At 41.7% G+C, this 15579-nt stretch overlaps 1 protein-coding gene across 13 annotated transcripts in view; it reads left to right on the top strand.

The window, feature by feature from the left end:
- The first annotated feature begins 12758 nt into the window (after positions 1-12758).
- Positions 12759-15579, top strand: part of LOC127694032 (polymeric immunoglobulin receptor-like) — a 40510-nt gene continuing 37689 nt past the window's right edge. For 8 of the 13 annotated variants that reach the window (XR_007979776.1, XR_007979777.1, XR_007979778.1 and 5 more), the window contains exon 1: positions 12763-12996. Coding sequence is in view for 10 of the 13 variants with exons in the window: in XM_052195402.1 (XP_052051362.1) it covers positions 12957-12996 (40 nt within the window). In the remaining 3 variants the exon portion in view is untranslated. Of the gene's footprint in view, positions 12997-15579 lie in introns of all 13 variants that reach the window. The other 5 variants (XM_052195404.1, XM_052195407.1, XM_052195398.1 and 2 more) reach the window with 3 other exon arrangements.

Raw genomic sequence — 15579 nt, forward strand, 5'->3', positions numbered from 1 at the left:
CAGGAGACTTCTGTGGTCTCTGTACTTGTGGGAGTTGGTTCTCTTCTTCTACCAAGTGGGTCCTGGGACTTGAACTCAGGTCTTCAGACTGGGAGGAAGGTGCCTTTACCTGCTAAGCCGTCCTGGCACACTTCTGTTTCAGCCACTCAAGTTGCGTACTGCCGACATGCACTGCCATGCCTAGACTAAATAAATTAATGCTTCTTACTGCTTTCTCTTTAGAGTTCTCTGCATCCTGTACACAGAAGTCTTTGTCCATATTTTATCTCAATCTCTGGCTTGTGTTTTTATCCTCCCTATAAGATAGTTTACTGTGAATAAAATTGTGCTTTGTGTGTTTGTATGTGGATAGCACATGTGTATGTTTGTGTGCACGTGTATGTATGGGCACACTTGCCTGTCCAAGCACACGTGGAGGCCAGAGCTGACACTGATTGTTTTCCTATGTTACTTTGTAACTTATTTTGTTTTCCTATATTACTTTGTGACTTATTATCCTCTCACAGAATCTAGAGCTTGCTGTCTGAGCTTGACTGCCTGGCCAGCAAGTCCCCAGGAGTGCCTAGGAGTCCCTTATCACCTTCAGTGCAGAGGTTACGAATGTGTGCCCCCACACCCAGGTTTTATGTAGGTGCTGTAGTCCTAAACTCCGTTCTTACAATTACAGAACAAGCACGTTATCCATGAGTCATCTCCTTGGTCAAAATGTTTTAAACTTTGGTGACAAACAATTTATCAAATTTTCATTTTTTTAATATTTTTATTTTCTATATTCTTTGTTTACATTCCAAATAATTTCCCCTTTCCCGGATCTCCCCTCCCCATATGTCCCATAAACCTTCTTCTCTCCATCCATTCTCCAATCACCTCCCTCCTTTTTTTTCTCTGTCCTTATATTCCCCTCCAATGCCAGATCAATCCTTTCCAGGATCAGGACCTTCTCCATACTTCTTCATGGGAGTCATTTGTTATGCGATTTGTGCCTTGGGTATTCAGGGCTTCTGGGCTAATTAATATCCACTTATCAGAGATTGCATTCCATGTGTATTCTTTTGTGACTGGGTTACCTCACTTAGGATGATATTTTCCAGATCAAACCATTTGCCTAAACATTTTGTGAATTCATTGTTTCTAATTGCTGAGTAGTATTCCATTGTGTAAATATACCACATTTTCTGTATCCATTCCTCCTTTGAGGGGCATCTGGGTTCTTTCCAGCTTCTGGCTATTGTAAATAAGGCTGCTATGAACATAATGGAGCATGTGTCTTTATTGCATGCCAGGAATCCTTTGGGTATATGCCCAGGAGAGGTATAGCAGGGTCCTCCAGAAGTGTCATGTTCAGTTTTCTGAGGAAGCGCCAGACTTAATTCCACGGTGGTTGTACCATCTTACAGCCCCACCAGCAGTGGAGGAGTGTTCCTCTTCCTCCACATCCTCGCCAACACCTTCTGTCTCCTGAATTTTTGACCTTAGCCATTCTGACTGGTGTGAGGTGAAATCTCAGGGTTGTTTTGATTTGCATTTCCCTAATGACTAATGATGTTGAGGTGCCTCTCGGCCATCCAAATTTCTTCAGGTGAAAATTCTTTGTTTAGATCTGTACCCCATTTTTTAATAGGGTTATTTGGTTCCCTGGGGTCTAACTTCTTGAGTTCTTTGTATATATTGGATATTAGCCCTCTATCAGATGTGGGTGAATATCCTTTCCCAATTTGATGGTTGCCGTTTTGTCCTTTTAACAGTGCCCTTTGCCTTACAGAAACTTTGTAATTTTATGAGGTCCCATTTGTCAATTCTTGATCTTAGAGCATCAGCTATTGGTGATCTGTTTAGGAACTTCCCCCCCCCCCTGTGCCCATGTCCTCTAGAGTCTTCCCCAGTTTCTTTCCTATTAGTTTCAGTGTGTCTGGTTTTACATGGAGGTCCTTGATCCACTTGGAGTGAAGTTTAGTACATGGAGATAAGAATGGATCAATTCGCATTCTTCTGCATGCTGACCTCCAATTGAACCAGCACCATTTGTTGAAAAGGCTATCTTTTTTCCACTGGATGTTTTTGGCTCCTTTGTCGAAGATCAAGTGACCATAGGTGTGTGGGTTCATTTCTGGATCTTCAATTCTATTCCATTGGTCCACTTGTCTGTCACTGTGCCAGTACCATGCAGTTTTTAATACTATTGCTCTGTAGTATTGCTTGAAGTCAGGGATACTGATTCCCCCAGAATTTCTTGTGTTGTTGAGAATAGTTTTAGCTATCCTGGGTTTTTTGTTATTCCAGATGAATTTGAGAATTGCTTTTTCTAACTCTGTGAAGAACTGAGTTGGGATTTTAATGGGGATTGCATTGAATCTGTAGATTGCTTTTGGCAAGATGGCCATTTTAACTATATTAATCCTGCCGATCCACGAGCATGGCAGATTTTTCCATTTTTTGAGGTCTTCTTTGATTTCCTTCTTCAGGGACCTGAAGTTCTTGTCATATAGATCTTTCACTTGTTTGGTTAGAGTCACACCAAGATACTTTATATTGTTTGTGGCTATTGTGAAGGGTGTCATTTCCCTAACTTCTTTCTTAGCCTGCTTATCCTTTGAATATAGGAAGGTAACTGATTTGCTTGAGTTGATTTTATAACCAGCCACTTTGCTGAAGTTGTTTATCAGCTGTAGGAGTTCTCTGGTGGAGGTTTTCTGGTCACTTAAGTAGACTATCATGTCATCTGCAAATAGTGATAATTTGACTTCTTCCTTTCCAATTTGTATCCCCTTGACCTCCTTATGTTGTCTAATTGCTCTAGCTAGAACTTCAAGTACTATATTGAAAAGATATGGAGAGAGAGGACAGCCTTGTCTAGTCCCTGATTTTAGTGGGATTGTTTCAAGTTTCTCTCCATTTAGTTTGATGTTGGCTACTGGTTTGCTGTATATTGCTTTAACGATGTTTAGGTATGGGCCTTGAATTCCTGTTCTTTCCAAGACTTTTGGCATGAAAGGATGCTGAATTTTGTCAAATGCTTTTTCTGCATCTAATGAGATGATCATATGGTTTTTTTCTTTGAGTTTGTTAATGTAGTGGATAGCATTGATGGATTTCCTTATACTGAACCATCCCTGCATCCCTGGGATGAAGCCTACTTGATCATGGTGGATGATCGTTTTGATGTGTTCTTGGATTCGGTTGAATTTTATTAAGTATTTTTGCATCAATATTCATAAGAGAAATTGGCCTGAAGTTCTCTTTCTTTGTTGGATCTTTGTGTGGTTTTGGTATCAGCGTAATAGTGGCTTCATAGAACGAGTTGGATAGAGTTCCTTCTGTTTCTATTTTGTGGAATAGTTTGAAGAGTATTGGTGTTAGGACTTATATGAAGGTCTGATAGAATTCTGCACTGAAGCCATCTGGTTCCGTGCTTTTTTTGGTTGGGAGACTTTCTATGACCCTTTTTATTTCTTCAGGTGTTATGGGACTGTTTTGTTGATCCATTTGATCCTGATTTAGTTTTGGTGTCAGATATCTGTCTAGGAAACTGTCCATTTCCTCCAGATTCTCCAGTTGTGTTGAGTATAGGCTTTTGTAGTAGGATCTGATGATTTTTTGAATTTCCTCAGTTTCTGTTGTTATCTCTCCCTTTTCATTTCTAAGTTTGTTAATCTGGATACTGTCTCTGTGCCCTTTGGTTAGTCTGGCTAAGGGTTTATCTATCTTGCTGATTTTCTCAAAGAACCAGCTCCTGGTTTTGTTGATTCTTTGTATGGTTCTCTTTGTTTCTACTTAGTTGATTTCAGCCCCGAGTTTGATGATTTCCTGCCTTCTACTCCTCCTGGGTGAAATAGCTTCTTTTTGTTCCAGGGCTTTCAGGTGTGTCATTAAGCTGTTAGTGTATGCTCTCTCCATTTTCTTTTTGGAGGCACTCAGGGCTATGAGTTTTCCTCTTAGCACTGCTTTTATTGTGTCCCATAGATTTGGGTATGTTGTGTCTTCATTTTCATTAAGTTCTAAAAAGTCTTTAATTTCTTTCTTAATTTCTTCCTTGACCAAGGTATCATTGAGTAGAATATTGTTCAGTTTCCACGTGTATGTGGGTTTTCTGTTGTTTTGTTGCGATTGAAGACCACTTTTACTTCATAGTAATCTGATAGGAGGCATGGGATTAGTTCAATCTTCTTATATTTGTTGAGGTCTGTCTTGTGACCAATTATATGGTCGATTTTGGAGAAGGTACCATGAGGTGCTGAGAAAAAGGTATATTCTTTTGCTTTAGGATAAAATGTTCTATATATATCTGTTAAATCCAATTGGTCCAAAGCTTCAATTAGTTTCATTGTGTCCCTGTTCAGTTTCTGTTTTTCTGATCGGTCCATTGAGGAAAGTGCAGTGTTGAAGTCACCCACAATTATTGTGTTAGGTACAATGTGTACTTTGAGCTTTAATAAAGTTTCTTTTATGAATGAGGGTACCCTTGCATTTGGAGCATAGATCTTTAGGATTGAGAGTTTTTCTTGTTGTATTTTTTCTTTGACCAGCAAGAAGTGTCCCTCAGAGTCTCTTTTGATGACTTTGGGGTAAAAGTCAATTTTATCTGATATTAGAATGGCTATTCTAGCTTGTTTCCTGAGACCATTTGCTTGTAAAATTGTCTTCCAGCCTTTTACTCTAAGGTAGTGTTGTCTTTGACCCTGAGGTGTGTTTCCTGTATGCAGCAAAATGTAGGGTCCTGTTTACGTATCCAGTCGGTTAGTCTATGTCTTTTTATTGGGGCATTGAGTCCATTGATGTTAAGAGATATTAAGGAATAGTGATTGTTACTTCCTGGCATTTTTGATGTTATTTTTTAAATTTGATTGGTTAACTTCTTTTGGGTTTGATGAGAGAAGGTTACTATCTTGCTATTTTCCAGGGTGAAGTTTCCCTCCTTGTATTGGTGTTTTCCTCGTATTATCTTTTGTAGGGCTGGGTTTGTGGATAGATATTGGGTAAACTTGGTTTTGTCATGGAATTTTCTTAGTTTCTCCATCTATGGTGATTGAGAGTTTTTCTGGGTATAGTAGTTTTGGCTGGCATTTGTGTTCTCTTAGAGTCTGCATGAGATTTGCCCAGGATCTTCTAGCTTTCATGGTCTCAGGTGAAAAGTCTGCTGTGATTCTGATAGGCCTTCCTTTATAAGCTACTTGGCCTTTTTCTCTTACTGCCTTTAATATTCTTTCTTTGTTTAGTACATTTTGTGTTTTGATTATTATGTGACGGGAGGTATTTCTGTTCTGGTCCAGTCTGTTTGGAGTTCTGTAGGCTTCTTGTATATTCATGGGCATCTCTCTCTTTAGGTTAGGGAAGTTTTCTTCCATAATTTTATTGAAGATATTTGCTGGCCCTTTAAGTTGTAAATCTTCACTCTCATCTATGCCTATAATCCTTAGGTTTGGTCTTCTCATTGTGTCCTGGATTTCCTGGATATTTTGGGTTATAAGCTTTTTGCATTTTGCATTTTCTTTAACTGTTGAGTCCATGGTTTCTATGGTATCTTCAGCATCTGAGATTCTTTCTTCTATCTCTTGTATTCTGTTGTTGATATTTGCATCTATATCCCCTGATTTCTTCCCAAGGTTTTTTTTTTTTTATTTCAACCATTTTATTTTATTTTTTGAACTTTTTATTTTCTTTTTTTTTTAATTTTTTTATTCAATATAATTTATTTACATTTCAAATGATTTCCCCTTTTCTAGCCCCCCCACTCCCCGAAAGTCCCGTAAGCCCCCTTCTCTTCCCCTGTCCTCCCACCCACCCCTTCCCACTTCCCCGTTCTGGTTTTGCTGAATACTGTTTCACTGAGTCTTTCCAGAACCAAGGGCCACTCCTCCTTTCTTCTTGTACCTCATTTGATGTGTGGATTATGTTTTGGGTATTCCAGTTTTCTAGGTTAATATCCACTTATTAGTGAGTGCATACCATGATTCACCTTTTGAGTCTGGGTTACCTCACTGAGTATGATATTCTCTAGCTCCATCCATTTGCCTAAGAATTTCATGAATTCGTTGTTTCTAATGGCTGAATAGTACTCCATTGTGTAGATATACCACATTTTTTGCATCCACTCTTCTGTTGAGGGATACCTGGGTTCTTTCCAACATCTGGCAATTATAAATAGGGCTGCTATGAACATAGTAGAACATGTATCCTTATTGCATGGTGGGGAGTCTTCTGGGTATATGCCCAGGAGTGGTATAGCAGGATCTTCTGGAAGTGAGGTGCCCAGTTTTCGGAGGAACCGCCAGACTGATTTCCAGAGTGGTTGTACCAATTTGCAACCCCACCAGCAGTGGAGGAGTGTTCCTCTTTCTCCACACCCTCTCCAACACCTGCTGTCTCCTGAATTTTTAATCTTAGCCATTCTGACTGGTGTAAGATGAAATCTTAGTGTTGTTTTGATTTGCATTTCCCTAATGACTAATGAAGTTGAGCATTTTTAAAGATGCTTCTCCGCCATCCGAAGTTCACTCAAGCAAATCAGTGGCCTTCCTATACTCAAAGGATAAGCAGGCTGAGAAAGAAATTAGGGAAATGACCCCCTTCACAATAGCCTCAAACAGTATAAAGTATCTTGGGGTGACTCTTACCAAACATGTGAAAGATCTGTATGACAAGAACTTCAAGACTCTGAAGAAGGAAATGGAAGAAGACCTCAAAAAATGGGAAAACCTCCCATGCTCATGGATCGGTAGAATCAATATAGTTAAAATGGCCATTTTGCCTAAAGCACTATACAGATTCAATGCAATACCCATCAAAATCCCAACTCAATTCTTCACAGAGTTAGAAAGAGCAATTATCAAATTCATCTGGAACAACAAAAAACCCAGGATAGCTAAAACTATTCTCAGCAACAAAAGAAAATCTGGGGGAATCAGTATCCCTGACCTCAAGCAATACTACAGAGCAATAGTGTTAAAAACTGCATGGTATTGGTACAGTGACAGACAGGAGGATCAATGGAACAGGATTGAAGATCCAGAAATGAACCCACACACCTATGGCCACTTGATCCTCGACAAAGAGGCTGAAAACATCCAATGGAAAAAAGATAGCCTTTTCAACAAATGGTGCTGGTTCAACTGGAGGTCAGCATGCAGAAGAATGCGAATTGATCCATCCTTGTCTCCTTGTACTAAGCTCAACTCCAAATGGATCAAGGACCTCCACATAAAGCCAGACACTCTGAAGCTAATAGAAAAGAAACTGGGGAAGACTCTTGAGGACATCGGTACAGGGAGAAAGTTTCTGAACAGAACACCAATAGCGTATGCTCTAAGAGCAAGAATTGACAAATGGGACCTCATAAGGTTACAGAGTTTCTGTAAGGCAAAGGACACCATCAAGAGGACAGATCGGCAATCAACAAATTGGGAAAAGATCTTCACCAATCCTACATCAGATAGAGGGCTAATATCCAATATATATAAAGAACTCAAGAAGTTAGACTCCAGAAAACCAAACAACCCTATTAAAAAATGGGGTACAGAGTTAAACAAAGAATTCTCACCTGAAGAACTTCCCAAGGTTTTTTATCTCCAAAGTTGTCTCCTTTTGAGTTTTCTTAGTTGTTTTCTACTTCTGCTTTTAGATCCTGGGTGGTTTTGCTTAGCTCCTTCACTTGCTTGTTTGTGCTTTCCTGTAATTCTTTAAGAGACTTTTGTGCTTCCTCTTTCATGACCTCAGCCTATTGATCAAAGTTCTCCTGTATTTCTTTAAGTGATTTTTTGTATTTCCTCCTTATTGGCTTTTGTATTCTCCTGAATTTCTTTCAATGATTTTTTGTGTTTCCCTTGTAAGGGCTTCTAACTTTTGATCCATTTTCTCCTGAATTTCTTTAAGTATGTCCTTCATGTGTTCCTATACCAGCATCATGACCAGTGATTTTAAATCCAAATCTTGTTTTACTGGTGTGATGGGGTATCCAGGACATGCTGTTAAAGGAGAATTGGGTTCAGATGCTGCCATATCGCCTTGATTTCTGTTAGTGACGTTCCTGCATTTGCCTTTTGCCATCTAGTTCTCACTGGTGTTAGTTGGTCTTGTCAATGCTGGACTCACCAGTGCAAGCTGCCTCTTCCCAGGTGGCCTCTGGTGCACAGCTGACCTCCTGCACTGCCTGGAGACAGGGTGCTGTGGCCCAGGCTGTTCAGATCCTGAAGCAGATACCTGAAGGCTCCCGCAGGGGCCTGCTGGACTCACCAGAGCACACTGACTCTTCCCAGCCGGCCTCCCGGATGCCCTTCTTGCCTCTTGCAGGACCTGGAGATGTGGTGTTGCAGCCCAGGTTGTTCTGGATCCGGAAGCAGAGATCTGAGGGTTCCTGCCAGAGGCCTCAGGACTGGAACCTAAGCTCTGTGCCGCCGGAGCAAGCTGTGCGCTCCCAGTCTGCTTCCGGGTGCACACCAGGTCTCTTGCACTTCCTGGAGACCGAGTGCTGTGGCCCAGGCTGGTCAGATCCCGAAGCAGACACCTGAAGGCTCCCGCAGGGGCCTGCTGGACCCAAATTTTCTTTTAAAAGTCATGATTTTGGTGTCATGTATAAGAAATCATGAGTTGTCTCATATTTGTTCCAATTTTTAAAGAGTTTTAGAGTACACATCCCCTCTCTATCTTTGTGTGTGTGTGTGTGTGTGTGTGTGTGTGTGTGTGTGTGAGAGAGAGAGAGAGAGAGAGAGAGAGAGAGAGAGAGCATGCAGAGGCCATAGGAGGGTGTGAGCACCCTGTTCCGTGCCTCTCTGTTTCATTCTCTTAAGACAGGGTCTCTCTATGAACTGGAGCTCATTGCTTTTTGGCTAAGCTGGTAGCCAACAGACCTGAGTTTGGTAGGTTTTTAATTTAACATTTGAGCTCATGAATCATGATTTATTTTTGTGTTCTTGTTCAAAATAGGAGGAGGGAAGTTCTAGGCATTTAATTTTTTAGTGTGTGGATACCCGATTGCTTCAACAGAGTGTATTAAACTCATAATCTTCTACTGTTGCTTTTTTTGTTTTTTGCTTTTGTTTTTGTCAAAAACAAGTCAAGCACATTTGAGTGGGAGATTTGTTACATTATCCAGAGCCCAGTGGGAAATGAAGCCACCAAAAGATGAGATCTGAACCAAAGACAGAGCCCTACAGTGAAATTTACACAAACAATTGCCCTTAAAAATACCATGGGCAAAACAGAACGCATCTGACAATTCGTTCAGAATCTCGGGCAGCAGTCTGCAACCTCTGACTAGAGGATGGAAGAGTCAGAGCTGTGGATGTGTGCCTAGGGCCATATGGTGCTCCCAGCAGGCATGGGGACTGACCTTCTAAGATGCACAGATGGGTCTGCAGGGATGAGGTGGGGACCAGTCAGCAGGGGAGATTGAGCTCTTTGCTTGTCTTGTGACTGGGCCTTTGGTGGTGTCACATCTTGTTCTTATAACAATCAATGAGGTAGGCTAAGACCCTTCTCTATGGCTCTTCATGGCTGTAAATTCTTTTTGTTTGTTTGTTTGTTTGTTTTTAATTTTTATCGATATATTCTTTATTTACATTTCAAATGATTTCCCCTTTTCTGGCTCCCCACTCTCCGAAAGTCCCATAAGCCCTCTTCCCTCTCCCTGTTCCCCCATCTACCCCTTCCCACTTCCCTGTTCTGGTATTCCCCTATACTGCTGCACTGAGTCTTTCCAGAACCAGGGGCCACTCCTACGTTCTTCTTGGACATCATTTAATATGTGGATTATGTCTTGGGTATTCAAAGTTTCTAGGCTAATATCTGCTTGCCAGTGAGTGCATACCGTGATTGATCTTTTGAGACTGGGTTACCTCACTTAGTATGATGTTCTCCAGCTCCATCCATTTGTCTAAGAATTTCATGAATTCATTGTTTCTAATGGCTGAATAGTACTCCATTATGTAAATGTACCACATTTTTTTGTATCCATTCCTCCGTTGAGGGACACCTGGGTTCTTTCCAGATTCTGGCTACTAGAAATAGGGTTGCTATGAACATAGTGGAGCATGTGTCCTTATTGCATGCTGGGGAATCCTCTGGGTATATGCCCAGGAGTGGTATAGCAGGGTCCTCCGGAAGTGTCATGCCCAGATTTCTGAGGAACTGCCAGATTGATTTCCAAAGTGGTTGCACCATCTTGCAATCCCACCAGCAGTGGAGGAGTGTTCCTCTTTCTCCACATCCTTGCCAACACCTGCTGTCTCCTGAGATTTGACCTTAGCCATTCTGACTGGTGTGAGGTGAAATCTCGGGGTTGTTTTGATTTGCATTTCCCTAATGATTAATGATGTTGAACATTTCTTAAGGTGCTTCTCTCAGCCATCTGAATTTCTTCAGGTGAAAAGTCTTTGTTTAGATCTGTACCCCACTTTTTTAAATAGGGTTATTTGGTTTTCTGGGTTCTACCTTCTTGAGTTCTTTGTATATATTAGATATTAGCCCTCTGTCAGATTTAGGGTTGGTGAAGATCCTTTCCCAATCTGTTGGTTGACATTTTGTCCTTTTGACAGTGTCCTTTGCCTTACAGAAACTTTGTAGTTTTATGAGGTCCCATTTGTCAATTCTTGATCTTAGAGCATAAGCTATTGGTGTTCTGTTCAGGAACTTTCCCCCCTGTGCCCATGTCCTCGAGGGTCTTCCCCAGTTTCTTTTCTATTAGTTTCAGTGTGACAGGTTTTATGTGGAGGTCCTTGATCCACTTGGAATTGAGCTTAGTACAAGGAGATAAGAATGGATTGATTCACATTCTTCTGTATGCTGACCTCCAGTTGAACCAGCACCATTTGTTGAAAAGGCTATCTTTTTCCCCCTGGATGTTTTCAGCTCCTTTGTTGAAGATCAAGTGACCATAGGTTTGTGGGTTCATTTCTGGGTCTTCAATCCTATTCCATTGATCCACTTGCCTGTCATTGTACCAATACCGTGCAGTTTTTATCACTATTGCTCTGTAGTAATGTTTGAGGTCTGGGATACTAATTTCCCCAGAAGTTCTTTTACTGTTGAGAACAGTTTTAGCTATCCTGGGTTTTTTGTTATTCCAGATGAATTTTAGAATTGCTCTTTCTAGCTCTATGAACAACTGAGTTGGGATTTTGATGGGGATTGCATTGAATCTGTAGATTGCTTTTGGCAAGATGGCCATTTTATCTATATTAATCCTGCCAATCCACAAGCATGGAAGATTTTTCCATTTTCTGAGGTCTTCTTCGATTTCCTTCTTCAGAGATCTGAAGTTCTTGTCATATAGGTCTTTCACTTGTTTGGTTAGAGTCACCCCAAGATACTTTATGCTGTTCGTGGCTATTGTGAAGGGTGTCATTTCCCTAATTTCTTTCACAGTCTGCTTATCCTTTGAGTATAGAAAGGCTACTGATTTTCTTGAGTTGATTTTGTAACCAGCCACTTTGCTGAAGTTGTTTATCAGCTGTAGGAGTTCTCTGGCAGAGATTTTTGGGTCACTTAAGTATACTATCATATCATCTGCAAATAGTGATAGTTTGACTTCTTCCTTTCCAATTCGTATCCCTGTAAATTCTTTAAAACTCCTTCCTTCTCCTAAGCCTGGGTGATCTGGGATGCTTTCAGCCAGTAGATGGCAGTGTGGTTCTTGATATTTTCTTCAGTATGCATCTTTATATATATATATTTTCCTTTTTCCTTTTATTCCCCCTGCCCTTTCTCCCTCTCGCTCCAGCCCCGCTCGCTCCAGGCCCCACTCATTCCACCCCCAATCCTGCTCCCTCCGGGCCCGTTCAGTCAGCATCTTATAGACCTTATCCTAGAGCTTAATCCTGACTATATTTAGGGTTGGTCATCCCTCACAATTCAAACTTTTCTGTGCACACCCTCACAGACTTGCCTACAGGTGAGTCTCCTGGGTGACTTCAGATCCAGTCAAGTTGACAATGAAGATTAGAGATCTTAAACATTCGGTGTGTGTGTGTGTGTGTGTGTGTGTGTCTTTATAAACTTCCCCCAATGAAAATTTGATACCAGAGATAGAGTGTACCTATATCTATCTACCCTTGCAATTAGTCGACTGGATTTAAACCAACTGCAGATTCCCACAACTTGGGAGGCTGACACTGGAGGGGAGAGTTTGAAGCCAGCTTGGGTTACACAGCAAAACCCTTGTCTTATAGAAACAGAGCAAGAGCTGTGGAATCAGCTCAGTGTGTAGAGTGCTTGCCTAGGATTCATGAAACCTGGGTTTCAGTCTTCTGACCCTCATAAAACCAAGCACACTGGTGAATGTCTGAAACCCCAGCACTTTGATGTTGGAAAAAGGAAAATCAGAAGTTCAAGGTCAGCTTGGGCTACATAAGACCTCACCTTAAATGAACACGCTCTCTCTTTCTCTGAGTCAATGCCTGTGGTCCCAGTAGCCATTGTGGCAGATGCCCCTGGCCAGAGAAATCCCTGCTCTGAGGTCCATAGCTAGAGAAATCCCTGATGCCCCAGGATGAGCCTTCAGCAATGCCCTCTGCCTCCCAGGGCTTAGCCTCGGCTACTGCCATGGGCTTAGCCTGAGCTGTCTTGTGCTCCCTTGTGACTGCAGCCACCCTGCCTTTGGTTGTTCTCCTCTCCCATGATCTCCTGCGACTCACTTAGGTCCTGGTTGAGGGTTTGCTGTAATCATCTTTTGTGTCTGCCTGCATCTCTCCTTGTGATCCCCATCTGTCCTTAAAGTTCATGTCTCACATTGCATCTATTCAGTAGAGGAAGTTCTCTGTTCACATGGCTGTCTCCCTCATGCTGTGACATGGTTTTCTCAAAGACTGGCATAATTTTTCTTCCAGTATGCAAAATTGAGAAGCTTTGTCAAGGAAGTTACTGGGAGAAGTGAATGAGAGAGACCTAAAGGAAACTCGGGCTGAGCTTCAAGTCCTCACAGAGTGCTGGCATCTGTCAACACCAAGGACAGGAGAGGAGACAAGACCATGTGGCAGTTCTGTGCTCTGCTCTTCCTCTTCCTCACAGGTAAGCAGCAGGGGCTTTAGACACTTCATGTCACTGGGGAGGGCAACATTGACGGTCTGCCCTGGGTTAGGGAAAACCAGGTGATTCCCTCACCAGCTGCTTACTCCCAAAATAAAAGGCAAGATTTTGGCATCTGATGGATTCTGTGGGTATTGCAGAAAAACCAAAACCAAAACCAAATCAAAAAAGAAAAAAGAAAAAAATCAAACTTTCCAGAGTGTGTTTCTCAACCTTAGCTTCTCCACAAAAGCCAAAGATGATTGGATGAACTAATACTTTAAAAATGTATTTTGAGTTTTCTGTTTGTCACATGCAGCCCAGGATGCCCCTGCACTTGTGATCCTCTGGACTCCACCCTCTGAGTGTTGGGATTTCTAGCATGCAACTCCATCTCCAGTTACATTTTGAATTTTAATTGACACAGTGATTAATACTTACAGGGGCTGGGTGTAGTGGTGATTGTCTTTAATGACAGCACTCAGTTCAAGGCCAGACTGATTTACATTTTGAGACTCGGTTTTAAAAAGGAAATAACCTGATGGAGTACAATATAGCTTTTGCACATGCTTGTACAGGATGTCATGATCTGATCAGGGTATCTGGGCTTTCATCAAAGCCATTTGTCATTTCTTTGAAATCTCGTCTATGAGGTATTTTGAAATATTCATTTGTCAACCATATTTTCATCTGTCTCATACAACACTAAAAGTTGTCATTCTCATCAAGTGACAGACACCCCTGTGTTCTAACAACTCTCCCGCTATGCAGTAAGCACTCTCCTGTCTTCCGCAATACCCTTCCCTGTCTGATAACCAGTATTCTGTTCTCTATTTCTTTGTGGTTAACTTTTGTTCTTTTGAGAAAAAAAATGGGTCTCTGGTGTATATAAGTGTAAATGTCTGTTTGTATGTCTCTGTGTGTGCACACATGTGCATATGCTCTCAGGTGCACACATACATGTTGGAAGCCACAGATTGTCACTGGGTACATTTCTCTTTCACTGTCTGCATTGTTTGTTCAGATATGGTGTCTTGCTGAACCTGGCGCTCATAGATTCAGTCTATCTGGCTAGTGATCTCCAGGATCCTCCTGTCTTTGCAGTTACCGGAACCTCATCTGGCATTTCCCCCCATGTGTTCTCAAAAATCCAAACTCAGATCTTGATTATGCAGAGACATTTTACAGACTGGTCTGTCTCCTCATCTCCCTAGGCACAGAGAGTAAGTTTTTAGCTTCCACGCATCAATAAAAATGTGTGGTAGCATCTTCCTTGTCTGATTAATTTCAGTTCCTCCAATCTCAGCCATGGGCTGCAAATGGCGGAACTCAATCCCTTTACCACAATTCTGCATTGCATCCATGACCCACACTCTGTTATCCGTTCAACTGCATCTCTGTGACACTGTGCCATGGCTACTGCGAACACCATGGCTGGCTCCCACCTCTATTTTCTGAAACAGGATTCCTCAGTGACTCTGAAGCTGGGGTGGATTGCCAAGGAGCTTCTAGAATCTCCTGCCTCTACCACTGACCTCCAGAGAGGGGCTACAGGGACACACCATCATCACTCCTGACAATTTTAATGGCTGCTGGGATACAAACTCAGGTTCTTCTTGCACTACAGATATTCTGCTGACTAAGTCACATCCCCATGGTCCCTAATTTGTTCATTTGCAATTGGATTATGATCAATATTGTTGGACTCCTTGAGCTCCTGCTCATATAGTCTGGAAATTGATCTCCTGTCAGACCCATAGTCTGAAAAGATTTTCTCCCACACTGCAGGATGTCTCTCCACACTGTTGGTTGGGAACTTTTAGCTTAAAAGAATTACATTCAGCAATTTTTGTTTTCTGACCTGTGCTAATAGGGACATACTTTGTTGTTGAAGCCAATACCCTGAAGCATTTCCTTTATAGTTTTTCTTAAAGGTTTATTTATTTATGTATTTTATTTATGTGACTTTTCTCCATTAACAGCAGAAGGCAGCAGATCCCAGTTCAGATGGTTAGGAGCCACTGTATGGGTCTGGGAATTGAACTCAGGACCTCTAGAAGAGCAGCTAGTGAGTTCTCTTAACCACTGAGCTATCTCTCCAGAGCCTCCTTTATCATATCTATAAAACTGGTATTGGATGGTGGTTGCTTGTGCATGCTGTGTAAACCCCTCACCAATGGTCCTGCATCCTCAGTCCTTACCGGGAGCTCTGGGCCTTAGATTACATGGATCTTAAGGACAGCACAGAGTATGTGTGCTGTAAGCTCTGAACAACATGGAAATCAGATTTCTTCATTTTGGTCAGTTTCCAAGGCATTTGCAGAGACTGTTGGAACTAGGACGAGTGTCTTCTGTGTGGCCATGGGATGTGGCTTCTTCAGATGAACCTCCTGAATGTCATGGGTACGAAAATGAAGATAGGATCATTTCCAGTGGACATGGACTTCTGATACTTCCTCTACTCCAGCCATGACTGGTGATTGTCACCATTTTAACTCCTGAAAAGTGTAACTGGCCTCAGACTTTTTTGTTTCATTTTTTTTCCTTTCTTTGCTTATCTTTCTTTGTCTTTTGAGACATCAACCA

The sequence above is a fragment of the Apodemus sylvaticus genome, chromosome 10, assembly GCF_947179515.1.
Source record: "Apodemus sylvaticus chromosome 10, mApoSyl1.1, whole genome shotgun sequence".
NCBI lineage: Eukaryota > Metazoa > Chordata > Mammalia > Rodentia > Muridae > Apodemus > Apodemus sylvaticus.